The following is a 22,455-nucleotide window of genomic DNA, read 5'->3' on the forward strand; positions in this document are numbered from 1 at the left end:
TTGAACACAATTGTTTTGGTTTATAAACAAGCAAAGAACTAAATTGCTTTCTTGAACATGACTTTAACTAAAATGTGAAAGTCATGTCATTGTCCTAAATATCTCAAAACAAAAATAGGACATATACATATAGGTCCATCTCAGTATCATATGAATGGCCTAAACAATAGCAAGTCATTAAGAACTACCCCAAATTGGGGGCTCTAAGACTTCTGAAATAGCAAGAATGCGCATAAGCCAACACATGGGGGTTCCAATATCCACAAAAAAAAAAAGAAAAAAAAAACAAAAACAAAATGAGATATTCATGTCATTCGAGCTACTTTCGAGAATTGCCTAAGCTACAAGTTTTTTACATAGATCTCGAACCTTACAATTTTCAAAATGCATCACAATGATTTGATAATCATTTTGTTCCTTTGAAAACTAAGTTTGCAACCGAACTTGGCCATTGAACAGGTTATATATTCAAGCCATTTTCAAGTTCAACTTCAAAAACTAATCTTAGTGCATAATTGTTGTTTCAATACTTTAATTTACTCTAAAGGTTAGAGAGTATGGCTAGTATAGAGCAAAAAAACAAAATCATGATACATAAAAAATACTTGCTCATACGAAAGTTTAGTACTCAATTATTCATCATGAAAATTGTATCAAGACACTTTATTAACATAAGACAAACAATTTCATTTGGAATGTAAACAAAAGACTCCTAAATTCTAAATTGAGGAGTCTTCATTTAAAATTATTCTCCATTGTTGCACACATTGGAATTTCGCAAGGAGGATAACATCTAATTTTTCAAGCTTCAAAACAGTGACAAAATTTGAACTCAAAAGAAAGAATTCAAAAGTAGCAAGAAAAGACGAAAAATTTTGAACAACATTTCATTTTTTCTCTCACTTGTTCTAATGAATGACCAATGTTACTAGACTTAGCAAATTTCCTTTGTTAAAACTATGAATTGTTAAAAACGATTAAAACACACTAGTTTAATCGTTTCCAAGATACTAGTTGTTATCATAATAAGAAGAAACACATGATTTTTAGACCCATTTCAAGCAACATGAAAGGGTCTAATTATTAACAACAAGCAAATCATCGAAGTCACCCAACACTGGGGCCTACATCATTCGAAAATATAAAATGGGGGCTTACGAACCCGAAATATAACCAAGCTACACCCATTCTATGATCTCTTCAAGAATTTCCTAAACTAACTAGTTTTGTGCAAATCTTGAAATCACAGTTTTATAAGTGAATAATAATAAACATTGGTTATTTTTATCATTGATAAAGCCAATTTTGCAACTTACGCATGAAAAAAATAAACATGAGTCGCAAGAACAAATTCAATGCTATTATCAAAGTTCAAAATTTCATTTATAATTTTAATGCATAATTGTTGTTATAAACACTTCAATTTAATTACATTAAAATTAACAAGTATAGTCTATGTGAGCAAAAAAGAGAAATAAAGTTCAAGCACAAATTTAAAATTCGAATGAACAAAAAAAACACATATAAGCTTGACATGCTCATACAGGATGAATAATTTACAATTTTGCATGAAATTTGTTGCAATATATTTCTTAAAACAACGACAAACAAACAGATTCATGAAAATAAGTCGAATCGAAAATCCCAACTCCAAGTTAGGATTCTTCATTTGATTTCTCCATTTTATTGACCAAGATCAAAGTCTGGTAAAATAAAAGGAGCAAAATTTACTTTCCTTAGCTTTAAACGACAACAAAAAATGGGAAGAGATCAAAATTGGAGAAAGAGGAGAAGAAGAAAGTGAGTTGTAGATCGCGCTTCTCCAACTCTTTTACTAATTCAAATGTTGCGTGTGGCATACCAGCGCAACCTAGTTTCTTGCGCGTGTCTGGCCAGCGCGACTTACTATGTTTGCGCGCGGACACTGGTCACTTAAAAGACCAGTACTCAGATTTCGATCCGTTTTGAATTTTTCCCAAAGGTTTTGTACGTTGTTAGACATAATAGCGCGTGAATTATTGAAATCTTGTAAAATTGCTTTGCATCCAGTAGTTTCTTTTCTTCTTTGATAGTATTTTGCATCATCCTACATGCACACGTGCTTTGTGCGTTCCCTAAGCATGCGTTTTGGACGTTTTTCGTAAGAGTGTCTTAAGACGTTCCGTAGTGATGCTTAACGTAAAAGCTCCCATAGTCAGGTTTGTCATTTTACTGTACTGACGTTATAAATGTCCGGCTTTTCTTCTTTTTTCACGTCCATAGCAAAAAGGAAGACTATCATGCAGCGTAAAAATGCAAGGCGTTATCATATAGCGTAAAATTATATAGCGTAGGTGTTGCGGAAAATTTCACCTCTTCTCCAGCTTTGCGAGATCTACCACTCGGAACTAAAAGGTAGAATTACTTTACTTTAGGTGTTAGCTCACGAGTCGACAGGCGTGCCGAACAATTCAGGAACAGACACTTCTTGATTGGAAGCAAATACGGTAGTTAGTGAGCTTACTGGCTTACCGGACAGTTAGGGTGTCGTCCACCCCCTGTATAAAGAGCGGCGAAAAAATGTCGCACCTATGTAGGCACGTGCCCCCAGTCCTAAGACACGTGTACTCATCTTGTGGACAAAACAGTGGAGAGAGTTGCCGATTTTCTTATCTCTCACTGGATTTGGATATATGCCTCTAGTCCTAAGACATGTATTTCCATCTTGTGGGCACCGAGTATTGCGTTTTGACAGGCAAATTGTCGAGAAATTTATTCAAGGTGCGAAAGCCGAAACATTCAGGCTGCGAAAGCCGAAACATTTAGGCTGCGAAAGCTGAAACACTTTTTATCATCTTTTCAAATTGTTAAAATCAGGATAAAGTTTCAATGACATATCGTGGGAATTTAGACCAACGATGACATGATTGGGAGGACATCATCCCCTTTTAATCCTTTTTAAACGATTTCTTCTCATGACGTGACATCACCCATAACACCTTTACTTGTAAAAGTGTTCTACATTTGCAAAGGATCAATCTAGATTCTTTAGCGCACTAAGACTAGAAAATACTTTTTCTTGCCTTAATAGCTACTTGTATCAAACACTTAGAGAATCAAGGATCGTTTCGACGTCCTTAAATATTACTGAAAGATTCTATATTCTTAGAAAACTTCGCAGAATGAGTCTCAGATTTATTTCATTGACTACTTTGATCATCGTCTATTCTAGACTCAATCAAAGTCGGGGCTAACTGTAGAAACCTACTTTTGGCCTCTTGTCCCAAAAGGAAGTGCGATGATGTTACAAAAATCCGTTCTTCATGTTAGATCAAAGTTGAAGTGTTTATGGACTACGAAATACATTATGAAGTAAGTTAAAACCCATATTTGAGACTAAGTTATCTTATATCCTTGTCTTATTAATAATTAGGCCTAAAACATGCTCATACATGTTTAAACTTGATTAATAACGGACCCAAATGCGTCAAATGCAATGATTGCATCCAACGAATCTTACATTGTTGAAAACCGAGCCAAAGAGATAAACTAACCATCATATTTCCATGAATGGCCTATACATATGGATATCCCTTTCAAAGAGCTTTCAATTGTATATTATAAGCCCAATTCTAAGTTAAAACGAAGAAGTTATGATCAAAACACTAAACCGGGCCCTAAAACCGACACTCTTGCACTCCAACGGCCATATCTATTGATCCATAACAGATTTTACCCTAACTCTAACAACATTGGAAAGTAGACATTCAGAGATTTCCAATGATATCTCACAAGCCTAAATCCGACTTTGCAATCAAAAGTTATGAAAGTTTTAAAAATGTGTTTTTTTATCGTCAAATCGCAGTAAGTTGCGCGCGCCTGGCGCGCTCGACTCATTGAAATGCGTGCGGCACCCAACGCGACTCAGAGAGTTGCGCGCGCCACCTGATGACGCGACTCTAAAACCCTAAACCTAGATCCTTACGCCTATAAATAGGGGTCTTCGTTCAGCATTACGAGGACCGAAAAATCAGAATTCAAACCCTAGCATTCTCAAAACCCTAATCTCTCAAGTTCTCTTACTATCATACTAATTTTCTTCTCTCTTCCAAAATACTTTCCAACCCTAATTGAATCCATTGAAGTCCTTGGAGGTACGAAGATGAAAGAAAGTTCATAAACGCATTAAACGGAGATTTAACATAAAAGAAGAACAGTTAGTTTCATGAGCACTTAGATAAATCACTTTTCTTCTATTATTTAAATAACTTTAATTTATTAATTAGTATTATTTGATCACTTTAAACAAACTTTTAATTAAATAATTCACATAGTACTCTTTCGTTAATTAAGACTAGAACTTGATAATTAATTATTGTTTTATCACTTAAGACAAGGCGAATATTGTTTATTTTGTTCTTTTCACGAATACTGATTAAACAAAGAATAACGACTTTTGCAATGTAATTCCTACGTGATTAATGCTTGTAAATAAAATCAACTAACTTAGTCTTTAGGTATCACGTTGTATATATTGTTTGGTAATGAAATTGTGAAAAAGGAAGAGCTAGTAGAGGCCGTACTAGGGCTAAGATAGCGATTCCCCTCTAAAGGGAACGCTATCTTAATACCCTCGCTCCCAAACTCATTTCTGGTTTATGTAGACCAATTTGGGCATGGGTAAACTTACGATTCGCGCTAATTATCCCTTGAACTCTACTTGTGAGTTTTCCTAAAACTATTGTTTCTTACAAAAAAGCGTGATGAGAGTATCATTTCTAATTCAAGGTCTCCCAAACAGTCAGGAATTCAAATTCTAATACAACCTAACAATTGTAAAGTCCTAGGCTTTTAAAGATCCATGGGCATCTAAGGAGAAGGATCCCCTATGATGGGAACACCCTCCTTACACCATCCAAATAACAAAAGAGATTATGATTTGCCAATCTCTCAAGCATTTGATTAATAAAAGGGAGAGGGAAGTGGTCCTTTTTAGTGGTGATATTTAATATACAGTAATCAATGCACATACGCCACCCTGTAACAGTTCTAGTGGGAATCAATTCATTTTTATCATTTTTAATCACAATCATCCCACCCTTTTTAGGAACCACCTGAACAGGACTTACTCACTTTGAGTCATAAATAGGATAGTTAATACCTGCATCAAGTAATTTCATCACCTCTTTCTTGACTACTTCTTGTATATTAGGATTCAACCTCCTTTGGGGTTGAATACATGGCTTGTAGTTGTCCTCTAAATGTATCTTGTGCATACAAAAATCAAGGCTAATACCCTTGACATCATCAATACTGTACCCAATTGCCCTTTTGTGGGTTCGAAGAACCATTAGAAGTTGGGAAGTTTGTGGGTCATCAAGTGCAGTACTAATGATCATAGGGTTTAGTTCCTGCTCATCAAGAAAAACATATTTCAAATGAGAAGGGAGAGGTTTTAGTTCAGGTTTCTTGACCTCTGCAGGTTTTGATTCCTAAACTAATGTCACTACCTTCATGGTCTCTTTAGGATCAAGCTCTTCTACTAAGAGAGCTTTCTCAATAGCATCCACCTCATTGCTCCAAATACTTGCATCACCTGCAGATAAATCTCCATAAAGAACTTCCTCCAAGAGATCCCTTGCAAGAACCAGTGGTAAGCTTTCTTCACAAATATCATCCATTGTATCAATGACACCAATTAAACAACAGTTTTCTTCTAACATACGCCCTTTTAAACCTTCCCTAAATTAAAAGTGATATTATCATCTCCTACAGAAATGGTTAGTTTTTCATTTTTAATATCAATAATGGCTCATGCAGTATGGAGAAAAGGCCTACCTAATATAATGGGAATTTGTGTATCCTCAGCCATGTCTAACACAACAAATCAACAGGGATAAAAATTTACCAACTCTGACAGGAACATCCTCTAAAATACCTAAGGGGTATTTAACAAAATAGTATGCCATCTGTAAAGTAATGTTAGTAACTTTCAAATCACCCATATTAAGCTTAACACACATAGACAATGGCATAACACTGACACTAGCACCCAAATTACGTAATGCTTTATCAATGAAGACTTACCAATATGACAAGGGATAGAAAAACTACCATGATCCTTTAATTTAGGAGGGGATTTATTTTGTAATAAAGCACTATATTCCTCTGTAAAAGCTACAGTTTCTACCTCATCAAAGGCCCTTTTCCTAGTCAAAATATCTTTCATAATTTAGCGTATGCAGGAACCTGAGTGATTAAATCTAGGGCTGGCAAAAACTGACCCGACCCGAAAACCCGACCCGAACCCAACCCGAAAAAAGCGGGTTAGGGTTGAGATTTTTGACCCGAAAACTTAAATGGGTCGACACGAACCCAAACCCGAAATTAAATGGGTTAGGTTAAGGTTGAAAATCTCAACCCGAAAACGACCCACTTAACCCGAAATAAATTTCAAGTCATAATCAGGTCGGGTCAACCCGAAACCCGACCTGATAACCCGAATTAGTTTAAGTTTTTTTAAAAAAAAAAACGTAAAAAGCTTTTATTAGCCCAGCCCAAATGCACAAAGAGGCTTCCTATATAAATTCAAAACCCTAAAATAATCTCATTTCCCCTCACCTCTTCAGCCGTTTTTCCCCTCACTTCTCTCTCTTTAATTTTCTCTCTCCTCAAAAACTCATTATATTGTTGAATTTTCTCTTTAATTTCCTTCAGCCGTTTACCATTGTCAATTTGTCATCTCCTTCACGGCTTGACTCCTTCACTCCTCCACAAGACGCGTTCCTTAATTCTTCTCCTTCATCAATCAAGGTATCTTGCTTCTTAATTTATTTTCTGTTTCTTTTTTCGTGTTTTTACATGCTATTTTTGTTTATTTTCGTATTCTTTTGTTGTTAGTTTTATAATTACATGCTTTCGTTTATTTTGTTTTTTTACATGCTAATTTTCGAGTGTTATTACTAATTTATGATGTTAAATGTTGTTGTTTATGTTATAATACGGTTGTTTTTGCTAATTTTCGAATGTAATGCTAATTTTTATTGTTAAATGTTGTTTATGTAATGGTGATTCTTGTTATTTTTTGTTTTTCATGAGCATGCATGTTTTAATTTAGATCTTACTAGTTAGATCTAGACAATCTAGTCTGATTTAGATTATTATCATGTTTTAATTATATTAGTGTTGTTTTTCTTTATAGGTTTGGCAGCAAGAAGTAATCACCCATGTTCAATTGGAAATGTTGTGGATTAATTTTAAAGCTTGAGGTGGTGAAAAAGGATGACAACCATGATAGATTGACAGTCTCAACATCGCCCGATCTTAATCCAAATGAAAATCTTATTGCATCTTCTATTATTTTTGAGAACTGTAATTTGTGTTAAAAAAACTTTTGTCTTTTGAAACTTGGTTTGTAATTAGTGAATTGCACTTTTTATCGATTTATAATCGTTAATTAGGATTGTTACTTTGTTAGACTATGCCATTTAATTTTGGTTTGAATTAAAACGCTTAACCTCTGAACAACTTGTGTTTGAAATGAAAAAAAAGTTAATTCAGGTCAATTTTGGGTTTACACGAACCTGAATATATCAGGTTTGGGTCGGGTCAAGTTCAGGTCAAAGAAACCTGATTTTAATCCAAATAAAAAATCAGGTCAAGTAAGGTCAATTTCGGGTTGAACCGAACCTGAAAATATCAGGTTCAGGTTGGGGTTTTCAACCCGAAAAGTTAAATGGATCAGGTTCGGGTTGGGGGGTAGCTGACCCGAAATTAGGTGACCCGAACACGAACCCGACCCGACCTGATCCGTTTGCCAGCCCTAATTAAATCAGTGAAAAGAACTGTTACCTACAAGTTTTTAACAACCTCCAAATACTTACCGAATTGCTTATCAAACTTACTCTTCAAATGTATATTGGGGAATGGTAGTTTGATAACTGGGCTCTGCACATCTCTACCCTTGTCTTAAAATTTACCCTGCAAAGAAACATTTGAGGGGTTAGTTTCTTTTTATAGCCCTGCATGGTTAGTAAGATTAGAATTTGGTACAAGGGAATCAGGATTAGCAACAGGTCCATCATCCTTGGGCATAGGAGGTCCATCATAGTGTGAACCTCTCCTTAGAGTGATTGCATTGGCATGATCTTTAGGAAGGATTGGTTGCGATGGTAGAGCTCCCTATTGACGAGTTTGTAGGGTAGATGAAATCTGCACAATTTGATTGTCCATGTTTTTTTCTTATGAGCTATAATCGAATCAATTTGTGCATCCCTACTATCCATGTGCTTTTGCATGCTTGAAAGCATTGCTCTAATTTCTAACATAGCAGGGTCAGAAGATGAGGAGGATTGTGACTGGTTTTTCTGGCCAGAATTAGGATGGTAATATTTTTGTTGTGCTGGTGGTTGCTGTTGTGTTTGTTGTGGAGGTGGAGGGTTTTGTACATTGGTACTCCGGTAGGAAATATATGGGTGGTTCCGGGGGCCAGGATTATAAGAGTTAGAGTATGGGTTATTTTGCTTATAGGATTGGAAGGCATTAACTTGCTATATGGAACTCCTACAATCTTGCTCCTAATGTCCTACAATTCCACAATTTTCATAAAAACCTTCATTATTAGCAACAACAGAAACATTAGCTGCAGAGTTAGGAACAACAGTAAGATTATCTAGTTTCTGACAAATAAATGTTAATTGAGCCTGCAAAAAGGATATAGAATCGACATTATGTTTTCCTTTGTTAGCAAACCTTCTCAGATTCCCATATTGGGAATTGTGAATTTCTATGTTTTCGATAACCTGACTTGCATTTTCAACATTAAGATTCATGAATCTCCCACTAGCAGCAGAATCTAGAATTGATCTAGATGAATTTCCAAGTCCATTGTAAAAGGCTTAGATCAACTGCTATTGTGCCAGATTATGGTGGGGGCATTCTCTCTATAGATCCTCCTTTCCCAAGCCTCATATAGAGTTTCATCTGGCTCTTGGGCAAAGTTCTGAATTGCACTTTTTAACAAAGCTGTTCTCTCTGCAGGGTAATATTTATTATAAAAATTCAAAGCAATAGTTTCCCAGTCAGTAATACCAAGTGCAGTTCTATTCAAACCATTAAACCATAATTTAGCTTTTCCACATATAGAAAAGGGATAAAGAATCTCCCTGATTTGGTCTTGCGAGACCCCATCTCTACTCTCCATAATGGTATTTTTATATTGGCAGAAATCTGCAATGTGAAGATTAGGATCTTTAGCTCCACTGAATTGCTTCCACTCTATCATTGTGATAAATTGGGGTTTGATTTCAAATTGCACTCCATCAAGGGCCGGAGTAGGAGTAAGGTGTGGAAAATCCGTCAAGGATGGCTGCGAATAATCGCTGAGCTTCTTAGGTGCTGTCATCTCTGATTCTGAATCTGAAGGAACTTTTGAATCACTAGATTCAGTTGGAGGGTCTATGTGATTATCGTTATCCCTAGAACCCGCCAAGATTTGCCTGTAAAGATTCTTTTATGTATGAAAAGAGCGCTCGATCTCAGGATCTAATGGAATATAACCTGATCTGGAACACCTAGGCATAAACAAAGAACTAAAAGACAAATATGAGAATTGCCTCAAAGAACTAACGTTCTCTGAGACAAGAGAGAATAATCTAGACTACAAAAAACAATCAGAAATATAAATAAAACCGTCTCCTCGGCAACGGCGCCAAATTTTGACAAGCTAAAGTCGTATTACCTTATAAAAAATAAGTCCTAAGTCCACTAACTATGCAGATAGAAAAGAAGGGCCGAACCACAAGGAAACAAGTCAATTTATTCACAATTAATCAAGAGTAATCTAAATTATTAAGTAACCAATTTTGTTATTAATTAAAGGAACTATACTACAAAGAATAAAATTAAGGAGAAATAAAAGTAGGAGGAAATCAATAGCAACAACAACATCAAATTCACACCTCGAAACTCACCAAAAACTCATCTTTACCATCGCAACTCCGAAATTCACCATGACACCGAACTGAACTAAGATCCATCACAATTTGCTCCATTGGTTTAGCTGATTTTTCTACGTCTTGCACTGAATTGAAACCTGAAATAAATGAATTAAAATGGGAAAGAGGAATTGTGTCAGAATTAAAATAAAAATTGAAGGTGTATTGATCTAATGATAATTTAGGTAAAAATGGTGATGATTTTGTGATTGATTAAATTCCCTAAAGCTTTTTTTTTTTTTTAAAAAAAAAAAAAAATTATTTTTAAGGAAACCTGAAGCTTTGAATTGAAAGAATGTAGTAAAAATGTAAGGCCTTGATTGGATGTGGGTTTTGGAAGGATGCGTGCAGGGGCGGAGCTACGTTGGTGCACACTGGTGCACGTGCACCAGCAGCCCTTCCCCCCCTCCCCCTAAAAAAAATGAAGTTTAAATTTTTTTTTTACAGAAATCTATCAAAGAGACCAGTTATTATAAATAACAGGTCTCTTAGATACTAGTAGCAATAATGCAGACTTCACTCACCCACTTCCGCTTTATTATCGGTGCTTTATTTTTGTAGTGAAAAGAGACCGGTGGTTTAAACAGTTGGTCCCTAAGCCTCTAAGGTCATTTTTTTTGTAATTCTTTATAATAATGGGTCAAACAGTCTGGTTATTAAAAAACAGGCCTCTATGGTCATTGTATTTTTTTTCTTACTATTAAAATAATGGTTGGTCCCATTGGAGTAGATGTTATTTGTAGTAACTTTAGTTTGTAAGATGAATTTTTTTAAGTACTATTTGATTGTAGTATAGATTTTTGTGTTCTTTTTTTGGATTGAAATCGATTTGTTGTAATATAATTTTTGGATTGAATACAATTATGAACTAGACCCAAAATTTTTTGTACTTTCATATGTGATTAATAAATGATGGTGACTCAAAAATTCTAGGTCCGCCACTGGATGCGTGAAAGATGGAGTCATGAAGGAGGGGGTTGTTGTTGTTGACTTCCTGTTGTAGGTGGGGCTGCTCCGGCATGGGTGGGACGGTGGGTGAGCTCCGTTCGAGTGGGAGATCTGGAAGAGGAAAGGGGAACAGGAAAGAGGGTTGTTTTTTTTTTTTTAATTAATTTTTACGTTTTTAGTTTAAAAAATTAAAATTCGACCAATTAAAAGGTGACTATGGCAAGGTTGTTTTCTTTTATAGGTTATCAAAGAAACAAACCGGTTAAAGGACTGTTTTGAGCGGGGGCAAAGGCGGAATTATTTACTCCAAAGTGGGATTATCTTTTCAATTTAGGTTGTCGCCACTCCATTCCTCCGGGCGTAAGCTATACTCTTCGTCTGACAACCTTCCAATAACAACACCGCGGACACCTTATTTCACCGGAGGCAATTCTCCAAGTAATCGATTAATTCGCATAATTTCTTCTTCAATTACCCTCCCATGGAAGCATACACTCCCTTACTAGTGCGAACCAAAGTGCCCCAACCCTCTCTTCAACGCTACGCTGTTATTCAAATTTTCGAAAAACTCCGATCAACACCTTCAATCTTAAACCCTAATTCAGACCCTGAAAGGGAGGCCATTACTCAATGCCTTCAGTCCTCTTCACTTGCTGTGGTTGATCAATCAGTGCACGAGCTTTGTCGCCTCGTCAAGGAGTCCAAATTAGACCATTCATTCGCCCTTCTTGAGCTTCAATCTGCTCTTGAAGGTTGCCCGCCTCGCTTCGTTAATGTTTTTGTTAAAGGAATTGGGTTTCTTGTTCGTTTCGGGTTTCGTAGTAAAAGGTTTATTTCAGAAAATTTTGTTCATGCCCCAGAGGATCATCCCTTTGTTAAGGTAACCTATTGCATTGAATTGTTTTATTAATCGATTATTTTAAATAAATATGTATTGCTTACTTGATTTGTCGTTACTCTTATTGCTGAATATGATTGATATTTTAATTAATTTGAGTTGGAATGTGACTATAAGTAATATTAATATGGAACAAGGTTGCACCAAGCAAAGTTTGAATCAAATTATAGGCCCAAATTTAATACAAAGTTAGTTGATTTATTTACAAAAATGCCACTAGTTAAACGAATTTTTTGTTTATCAGGAAGAAAAACTATTTTCTCAAACTTTCCTTGTTATCATCTTTATGTTCATATTATTAACAAGAATGAGGTTTTGTTTAATACTTATTTTTGTTAACATGTGACCATACTAAACTAGAAAAAACTATTAACAAAGTAGGCAAAATTGTGAAATCAACAATTTAGAGCATGCAAGGATTATAGACCAAATCGTTATTTAGACTAGACCCAACATAAGAGAAGCAGTCCACGTCAGACTTGACTAGAGCATACCTTATCAGACTTGACTAGAGCAGACCTTATAATTGTAGACTAGTACACCTTAAAATGATGATGAGAACATAAAGCCGAAGTTAGAATTTCACTATATCATTCAAAGCGTATTGTAACTCGTGTGTGAATGCATGACTATGCAAAAACATACATGGCCTCCTTGCACTACTACACTAGTCAATGCATGATTATGCATGCTGATGAATTTTGGCCTAAGTGTGCAGCTTTGTAATGTACTCGGCAGGATTATTCAAGTTCAAGCATTTAACAGCATAATAAGTATCAATTTTTGAAATAATGAGCAGGGAAAAAAAAACTATTACTAAGCTACTTAAATTTGGTAGAAAGTGAATAGTTTGGCTACACCTAGCTGCATTGTTCCAACTGTTCCTCGCCTATGTTAATTGGGATGAACTTATAAGGAAAATGTGTCAACTGAGATGTTGGGAGCATGTATATATATGGGAAAGTACACAACATGACAATTAGCAGAACTTTCATACAATTCATTTGATCCTCTTTACCACTTGGAAAAACACTGTGACATCCTTGCCACGTGCAATTTTTGTAGTTGCAGTGTTCATTTTTTGTCAAACTCTTATTTACCATCTTTCTTTTATTCTATAAAAAGGGGAGATTTTGGTTGTCTTTCAAGACTGATCTTCTTTCTAAATCCCGTATTGCAGATCATTCCACAATTGACTAATGCAACCTAGCCACAGGCACCTTGCTGAATTCCGATTCTCTGTGGCAGCTGCAGCAATGCAGCAGCTCACTGACAAACTAAATATATGCTACCAAACATCCCTTTAAAACTGTATGATGTAAATTAACGTTACAAGATTTCCCTATCCAACTAATGACCTAATCAACTCCTTTTTTCAGAGCAGGGGCTGACTCACCTAAGCTTCCACTGTCCAAAACAGCCTTTATGGCTTCATAATAGCAACAAACAGTCAAATACCATGTGAATGCTTCTCTAATTATAACTTTGCTTTATAAATTTTGTGGAGTTACCAAAGTTGGCTTGAAAATGTTGTGGAATCATCAATCTCCAATTCTTCGGGAAGGATTTATTACTTCTCTTCAATGTTTGACTACCGAGTGCTACAAAAGTATATTGCTAATTTCAAGCAAAATGCACATCAAGTCATCTATCACTTTAAATTTGTGTGTGTGTGCGTGTGTAAATATATGTCTTTTACTCCACCTTCTATTTCAACTCTGAAAACTATGAGGGAATTATTTGATCTTACATGTAGCACTATGAACAAGAAGTTTTGAAACCTAAACACCTTTGAATCTACAACAATGCTTCTGGTCATGATTGAGAGCTAACAGACAGATGCAGGAAAAGTTGTGGCATGAAAATTTACAGTAAAATGACACCTGTGGTGTTTGTGGTCCTGTCGTGGGGTTTGTGGTCCTGTTCTGGTCAACAACAATGCTTCTGGTCCTGTTGTGGGGTTTGTGGTCCTGTTCTGGTCAACAACAATGCTTCTAGTCCTGTTGTGGTGTTTGTCCTGCAACTGAGTCTAGGGCTTCCTTAGTTGGTCTATTTGTTGTTATGCTGCTCCTGGTGGCTGGCACCCTTCCTGGAATGTGGTGAGTTGCTTCAGAAGTAGCTTTGGTTCCTAGTGCTATGGTGAACCCTTCCTAGAAGGTGGCATTATGGTGCCAGGAACTGTTAGGGGTTGTTGGTTGCCTTTCTTGTTGGCTTGTGTAGTTTGGTATTGCAACTTAGCTTTTTGTAAGTTGTAATTGTTTGTTCTCCTTTTGGTAATAAAATTTTCAATTTACCAAAAAAAAAAAAAAATGACACCTGTGAATTGCTTGCAGTTTAGTAATTTTTGTACTTATTTTAGTAGTCTTTATGATTTTATTCTACCAGGTTAAGTTAACAGATACTGTTGGGAGCCTTAGCGATGATATATAAAGAGGATCTTTGTGATTGGACATAATAGTGGATTCTTGGTTCACTTTTGATGTGCCTTTTTCCTTTTACATTAATGAAATTTTTACCTCTTAAGAAAACTGACGAGCTAAAGGCTTGAATTGCTGCCTTTCGGCTAGTGAGATATATAGTATGGCTTTTAAAAGTGTACCTTTAAATTTGCTCAAAACTAATAGGTCTTGTAATTATGCCACTTTGATCTCGAATTCGATAAACCCTGAATGTAATTTATAGGGGAATAGTATCATTACGTACTTGGATTTTAGAGCTTATTTACGAAGCATTGTATATTTTGTAATATTGCTTTTGTACTGCAACATTTTAAATATAGAGAATTTTTTTAACTGCTGCCTTTTATTGGTGAACGTGTGCTCTATCTTACTGGAAGTAAAATGGGGATCCCCATGTTTTAAATTTTGGGATCTAATCTTCCTGAAAACATTTGACTCCCTCTGCTCCATATGTCTGTCAAAGTTTTCAAAATGCTTAAATTTTGAAACTTTTTATATTTCCAGGTTTTAGCAAGTCGTTCAGAGTCACAAAATGAACTTGTTCAACAAGTTGTATTGTTTGTGGTGCATGGCAAGCAAAATGGGATTGGTGAAGTCTGTGACTACTTGAGGCCTCTGTTAACCTTCTCTGTTCTGATGTCATGCTCTTCAGATTCATCATTGTCCTCATTCTTGAGTCTTGTGATTTATTCATTGATGTCTCTTTGTTGCTCCTTACTTAATGAGGCGAGTCCTCTTTTGGAGATGCTGATTGATTGTTTGAGGTGCTTTAGCCTTAGAGGTGCTGAGGTAAGTAGACTGGAGCATGAAGTTCTGTACAACATTAAAAAATTTTGAGGATTGATCTTGTCTGTTGGTAGAATTAGAGAATTTTTTACTTGAAAGAACTGCTACTGCTTTTGTCTGGTTTTTTTTTTACAGGATATTGGGAAAGCTGTCATTTTTGCCGAATTATTAGTGGATGCGCACAGTGTAGTTTTGCAGCACTTAGTTAAGATTGGATCTGTATGTTTTCTTTTCCTTATTTTTCCCCTCCTTTAATTCATCTGTATTTAGCACTTGTTTCTACTCCCTTGATTTTCTTAGCTGTTCCAATTTGACTTGCACTTTTTCTGGCCCGCAACTTTAACGCTTAATATATATATTTCCTCTGTTCTTTTTTAGTTTACACGTTTTGACGTTTGACACTTTTCACTAACTCTTGTTTGACTAGCTTTTCTGTGTTATAGTTATTATAAAACAAATCTTATTGAAAACGTCTCAATTTATATTTTCATCATATCAACTTTTTTCTAACTTTTTGATAATAAGAAATATTAGAGGTTGAAAATCTGCATTGACAAATGTGGTAAAAGAAATGTTTCAACCAAATAAGAACAAAAGAAGAAAGTATTTTTAGGTATAAGTTATAAACAGTTAATGTTTTAAAACAATATTAATATTTCAACATTTGAACTTTTACTTTATTTCCTAAAGGAAAAACATAGTCATGTGGGATCTTGTTAACTTCGTCTTGTGACGTGATTTTAATATATCAGTTAAAGTTGTGCTTTTCTACATGTTCCAATATTTATGATACTGAGAAAGTACTAATATGAATGTATGGTCAATGTGAGGTTTATAAATCAGTGCCAGAAGTTAAGAAAAAAAAAAAACAATATGGAGTCCTTTATTTTAATGAATGGAAATCCTTCTTGCTTCTGCTGTCAATATACATCTAAAACCACTTATGTTGACGATGCTGTTGTGCTGTATGTCTGTAGTTACAAGAATCAAATTAAAGAATTGAAAAAGATCAAAAGGGCAGATTATGGTAAAAGAAGAGGTGTGGGTTGCATTATCTCGCTCTTTTAATGGATTTCATACTTCCTCCTAAATCCAAACCGGCTGGGGGAGAATTTCTGACAGATTCATGCTATTCCTGATACTGAGTCTAGGTACCATATTGCCTTGTAGCCAACGGGGGGGCTGGGAAAAGGGAGGGAAGGAGGTAGAGGAGAGCCATTGCTGTAAATCCGCTATCTTTATATTTTTCACGAATCTTATGGGAGAGTCCATATTCTCTAATATCAGTTGCAAATTTCAGAGTAATCATTTGTCAAGAGTGACACTTATATGAAATTTACCTATGCTTGCTAATTATTTAAGCAGAAGAAGTTTATTACTTCGTTTTGCTATTCTGATGTTCAAATTTTATTTGATAGATGGTTACTGAAGCTCAATTAATTGGGGTGAAACTGTTGGATGCTCTTCTCACATTGTGCTTGGAGTTTGAAACGTGTAATATTGAAAGCAAGCCTGTCCTTGAACTATCAAGGAGACTTTTGAGTTTCCAGAAAGAGCTTAAATTGCACTATCTCCCTCAATTTTACTCTCCTATGTTATCTCTCTTTGTGCTTCTAGCTCAATTGGAACTTGAAGATGAAAAGTTATTTGTCCTTGATCTCCTAGCATACATCCTCAAATGGAGAATTCATGATGGTGAGAACATTCTCCTTCCCTCCCTGCCTTCCTCCCTCCCTTTTTTATTTGGCAAGATGGTAGGTTGAAGCTTTGGTATGATAGGTTCTGATGAAAGAAAGCTGTTTAGCTTAACGACTCTGATCGTTGAGATGATTACTATGACAAGAGGTGTGACAAAAAATAAGAGATTACATGGTCTCCAGGCTCTCCACTTCTGTATTTTTATTTTTTATTCTTGTCTCACATCTTTACTCATGAATAATATTAAGCCATTATCTCTCTCCCTTTTTTTTTTCCCTATACTTTTTAATCCCCAATATTGTATTCCATTTAATACAACATTAAACGTAGTGCCAGCCAAGTAGAGCACTTAGGGAATATTACTCTAGCTTTTGAAATGAAATACTGCAGACCCTTGGGAAGGAAACAACGCCTATCCATGATATTGAACAAAAATAATGGAGTGTGTAATTTAGTTTTTCTGATTTATAGAATGAATGTAAACCTCTAAGCTGCATGGCTTTATGTTTTTGTGATATATATAGCTCTAACTTAGCACCTTTATAATCAAATTTCTAATGGCCTTGTTGCAGAGAATGTTATGCCGGGAGCTGTATGTAATCCATGTGAAGTGTCTTTGTTCTTTTTTCCTATCATCAGCTTGATGTCTTCTCCTTCAAACACTGTGAAACAAGCAGCATCTCAGTTTCTTTTGATGTTGGAAAAGCTCCTTGTAAGTCGTTCGACCTCGTTGAAGGACGAACTATCTATTCAAAGGGAATCTTTATTTGTAAGCAAGCTTGAAATGACCATCCTAAGGCTGCTGCGGCATTTATGGGTTCAGGTAGTTTTTTCTTTCTATGTTGTTTTAATGATTACATGGTTCATTTTTTTTAATTTTTTTTTATTTTTTATGGACTCGTTGCATTGTTTTTCCTGGTTAAAATGCCATTGATAATGCAATAAAGCAAATTAATTGTTCTCTTCAATACCACACTAATAGCAACAACTGAACAATAAGATTAGCTATTAGCTATGTAGAATTGAAGAGAGGAACAGGAACTATAAGATAAAGGGAGAAAGAAGCTTGTTCCATTATTTCCATATGATATGAAGGCATTGAAGGGTACTAAGATTTCCTGTTTGTCTTCTACTGATCTATTAATTTGTTGCACAAAAATCCTTTGAACTTTTGAAGTTAGATTAGATATAGTATTAGTCTTACATTGATCAATTGAATTGTTATACATAAATCCTTTAAAGTTAAATACCTGTACAAAATACCCAAAAATTTGTAAGCAAATAATCCACAATTGCTAATTTAAGGTTGTTAACTTGACTAGCTGATTGATAGTTAAAGAAACAATTACAAATTAGATAACTTGAGTATCACTCTCCAGTTTATAACTTGAGGCTACAAGTCTCTCTTCTAGTTTCTCACTCTCTAATTGCATAACTTCTACTCTCTAGCATTAATCTACTTATACTCAAGTGATACAAACAACCCTAACATTAATTACATTTGTCTACTACTACTTAGAGAATCACAACAGTGCCATGGCTCCCTAGTGGAACATTAATTCGATTTGTCTTCTTCCTTCCTCGTCCCTTTGCTGCAGTTTAAGGTTGTCCCCCATTTTTCTAGCCAATTCTGCTTTTGAATGTTGTCTCCCGCCTCTTTGAGCTGTTTGACCTTTGAGTATAGACATTGGTTGCTGGTTGGGCCGCCAGTTGTTGGTCCACAACAGAATCCATCTCTTAAATCTTTGGCAATTCTCTACCAATTACTTAATTTTATAAGATTAAAGTTCATGTTGCAAAATAATAAGTTTATATAAAATAGTACTCGCCAAATCGTATGCAACCTACATAATGAGTAAAATTATATTAAAAAATCCTTCCCATAATGTTTTTTCTTGAGTATGCTAACCAGAATTCATATTCTCTGCTGACGTCTCAACATAAAAGCTACATTCTTATTAAATTACAACAATTAGTATTTAAAAATTGTTCTCATATAAGTAGTACTATCCAAATTGTATGCAACTACATAATGAGCAAAATGATATAGAAAATCTTTACTCATTATATATTTTTCTTAATAATGCTAACTAAAATTCAGATTTCCTACTGACATCCCAACATAAAAGCTACATTCTCTCCAAATCAAAACCATGAGAATACATGGAGATAGTAGTTTGTCAAGAAAAAGTGATTAAGTTGGAGAATTAGCTTAAATACAAAAAAAAAAAAAAAAAAAAAAAAGAGAGAAAAAAAAGTGAAGGGAGGTTAATGGACAAATGAAATTGAAGAGATGATGAAGAGAATGAATGCTTCCAAATTTTAATGCTATCAATAAGTAATAATGAAAAACCTAGCAACTTTGGTTGGTAACTCGCCACCTTATATTCTTGAAAACTTTTATTTATGAAGATATTGAGCAGCCAGTAAAATTTATAACAAGAACTGAAGAATCATGGTATGTTTAAGAGAAAAAATGAGGTGATTTTTGGTGGTAAAACCTGTAGTAAATGACTTTTCTAAATTATAATATATAAACATTTACAATAGTACAATAGCTTAGGCTTTGTTATCTTCACCTAATTTTCACTCATTCAGGTATATTAAGTTCATATAAGATAAGATAGTAGGGATAATAAGCTCGGATAAATAAAAAGGCTGAAAGCTTAGATAAGATAATATAAGGGAGATAAGGGCTGATGGATTATAATAAGGTCTACTAAGATTGCCTTTCTTAGTTTGTTATGTCTTTTTGAATGATAAACCCTGGTCCCATTCACAACTTTTTTAGGGTTAAGAAGATTTTTTCCTTTGGTTTTTATATTTTTATGTTTTTTTTTATTTATATGTAAATTAACATGTACTATAATAAAATTTACAGTTGAATGGTATGATGCCCTTTGTGATTGTATGGGATGATGTTAGATCAAAGCAATTAAAATTAGTTGTGGTATGATGCTTGAGAAAGATTAATGAATGCACTAGCTGTAATCCATAATTGTAATTGATGCCATTTTCCTTTGCCCACATGTCTTGCAGGATTTACCCCCCTGTTCTTTCTTTCTAAACATTTATTCTGCCTGTGGAAATAGAAATTATGAGAGTGGATCAAAATCTTGGCTATCTCATCTAGGAAAATATGCTTTGTCTATTGCTGAGGGACACAAGTCCTCTGTCCTCATGTCATCATCTCACGAAGTTGTCTCAACTGGTAAAGTCCTTGTATCAAAGCTGAGAGTGTAATTCATGCCTGAATTGAATTTATGATGATTTTTTTACATTTATTTGATGCATATAGAGGTACCTTTTCTGCTGGGTGCGCTTACTGGAAGTCTGGTTGTACATCAATCTTTGGGAAGCAGTGCTATAGAAACATTAGCTGCTCTCAGCAATATGGAACCCAAACTTGGTGTTTCACTGCTGCTAGCTGTGTTATACTACTGCAATTTATTAAGGTCAAACATCAAAGATTGTAATGAATGGCTAGTAAGTGTCTTTCTCTCTGTTACTAGCTCACCAAGTATGTATAATTTCAATCCTATCAAATTTCTGTTATTCCGTGGACGCTATCTAGCTTGGTAAGTGCTGTATTGGGGGTAATAGTCGGGGTACCCATGAGGCCATGATCTAGGATTGAATCCTTTATAGTCATCTATAACACTGCCCCTTGTGGCTTTATCTATACATGAAAAAAAGGACTTTTCATACTTAATAACTTATAAGTATGTTTTCAGATGTAGATAAATATTTATGTACTTCCTTTGTTTAAAAAAAAAAGCAACAATTGCTACTTTGGGATATTTCAATAAAAAAAAGCTACACTTCACCTTTTCGTAACTTCTACAATATATCATTTCTTCGCTCATGCTTGGCCCACTATTTTTCTCTCCTCTCCCCTCTATCTTGTTTTAAATATATTTTTTGCACTTACTTTTTGTATGTCACATGGGTTGCTTTGTCTCTCTCCTTATGCCTAAATTAATGTGTCATATGCAACTATGCAAGTGCTGCAACTTTAGTGAAATGGAGGAAGTATTATGGAGAAGGGTTGAATGCAACATTTACTAAAAACTTTTGAAATGTTGCAGTTGAAACTTTTGACAATGCTATCTGTACTTGCTTCAAACTCCTCAATGTTACCTTTGATATTACAAACAGTCCTACCAATGCTTCAGAAGGATTCAAATCCGTAAGTGCATTGGTTTACTTTTATTACCACAATGATTTCCTGTGCTTGTATGCATTTTATTAATTATATATGCGTATCCAGGATAAAAAAAATTCTCAATGTATATGTGTCCCTCAAAAAGTTAATTGGTTCAATTCATTCATGCAACTCAATTGTCCGAGATATAGCAAGTCAAGTAAGATAATCAAACTCCCAAGAAGAAATTTAAAGAATAAATTAAAAAAGAGGATAACATCTAAGATATCTTTGCTGAACCCTGTTTTTTGGATATTTTTGCTTGCTATATATATCTCTCTGATGATTCTATTAAGCATCATTTTCTTGTTATATTTCTTTGTGTACTTTGTCGCTAGAGCTTAAGAGCTATCACTTTGTAAAATTCTGCTATTATGGCTTTTTTTTTTCTCAGACAGGTCAAAATATAAACTAGTTCTGATAGTTTATTTCTTCTGCAGGGTCTTGTATGCAACTTCACTTCGTTTGCTTTGTAAGGCCTGGGAGATTAATGATAGGGTCTTCGGGAGCTTGCGTGTAAGTATGCTATCTGTCTTTGTTAACTTGTGTAAAATCTTGTTGCTGAAGGATCTAAGTTAATAATGTGTAGTTTATGTAGTTAATAGTATGTAGTTTACATAAGAGGGTCTATATTTCTTATAAGCTTCATTTATGGACCTGGCATGAATGCTTCTCATCATATTCTGTTTCAAATATTTTTTTTTGGGCTCATATAATTTGGTTCATGTAGCCGACCCCACTTATGGGATTAAGGCTTTGATTGATTTCTTCCTTTTCTTCTCTTGGTTTGCACTTTGTGGAATAAGAATTGTTTGGCTGCTTTCAGTTTTCACTTTCTTGTTGGTTCTGGGATAAGTACTTACATATATAAATAAACTGATGGAATTAGAATGACCATCAGGGACTGGAGTATTATCCTTTCTAATAATTATTTTATTTATTTAAATTGTTTGACTTGCAAGTTCTGGAACTTCTTGATAAATTTTGGTTTCCTTTGTGTTATATAGAGCTTTCTGCTGCCGGAATGTTTTGTTGAATTCAGATTTGATGAAACTATTTCTATAAGTATGGCTGCTTCTCTTCGGGATGTTTGCAGAAGAAATCCAGAAAGGGGTGTACAGCTGATTCTATCTGTAGCAGTATGGAAGTTTTGTTGCTTCTGCCACCTGTCTTTTTGGTTCATTTTTTATCTTCTTCTACCTTACCATAATCTTCCTGGTTCATTACCTTAATGTTTTCTTTTTTCTAAATCAATAGGTGTGCATTGAGTCCAGTGGTTCCATAATTCGAGCTCTGGGATATCAAAGCATTGGCTACCTTTGTGAAGCTGACGCAGTTGGTAAGCCTACTTTGCCACAATAATTAACCACTTGAGTAGCATATCCCAAAAAAAACAGACTAATTTAAAATATATATTGTGCTATGCGAAGAATGAATATTTAAGGTATTAGGTGTGTTCTTTCCTACTTTATATGCTGATTTGAACTG

General features: G+C 34.9%; 1 protein-coding gene and 1 long non-coding RNA gene across 2 annotated transcripts in view; both read left to right on the forward strand.

Annotated features, from left to right (window-relative positions):
- The first annotated feature begins 6,460 nt into the window (after positions 1-6,460).
- On the forward strand, positions 6,461-7,415 carry LOC110684784. Its single transcript, XR_002503819.1, has 2 exons — positions 6,461-6,792; positions 7,181-7,415. It is a non-coding gene; the product is annotated as an uncharacterized LOC110684784 (long non-coding RNA).
- A 3,169-nt stretch (positions 7,416-10,584) lies between these two features.
- The window catches only part of LOC110684859 (protein RST1-like), a 43,418-nt gene continuing 31,547 nt past the window's right edge, over positions 10,585-22,455 (forward strand). Inside the window, 11 exon segments of the mRNA XM_021861304.1 lie at positions 10,585-11,802; positions 14,784-15,068; positions 15,201-15,284; positions 16,484-16,760; positions 17,336-17,586; positions 19,803-19,974; positions 20,062-20,249; positions 20,852-20,952; positions 21,408-21,483; positions 21,975-22,106; positions 22,225-22,306. Coding sequence (XP_021716996.1) covers positions 11,404-11,802; positions 14,784-15,068; positions 15,201-15,284; positions 16,484-16,760; positions 17,336-17,586; positions 19,803-19,974; positions 20,062-20,249; positions 20,852-20,952; positions 21,408-21,483; positions 21,975-22,106; positions 22,225-22,306 — 2,047 coding nt within the window. The 5' untranslated portion in view covers positions 10,585-11,403.

The sequence above is a fragment of the Chenopodium quinoa genome, unplaced genomic scaffold, assembly GCF_001683475.1.
Source record: "Chenopodium quinoa cultivar QQ74 unplaced genomic scaffold, ASM168347v1, whole genome shotgun sequence".
NCBI classification, from domain to species: domain Eukaryota; kingdom Viridiplantae; phylum Streptophyta; class Magnoliopsida; order Caryophyllales; family Amaranthaceae; genus Chenopodium; species Chenopodium quinoa.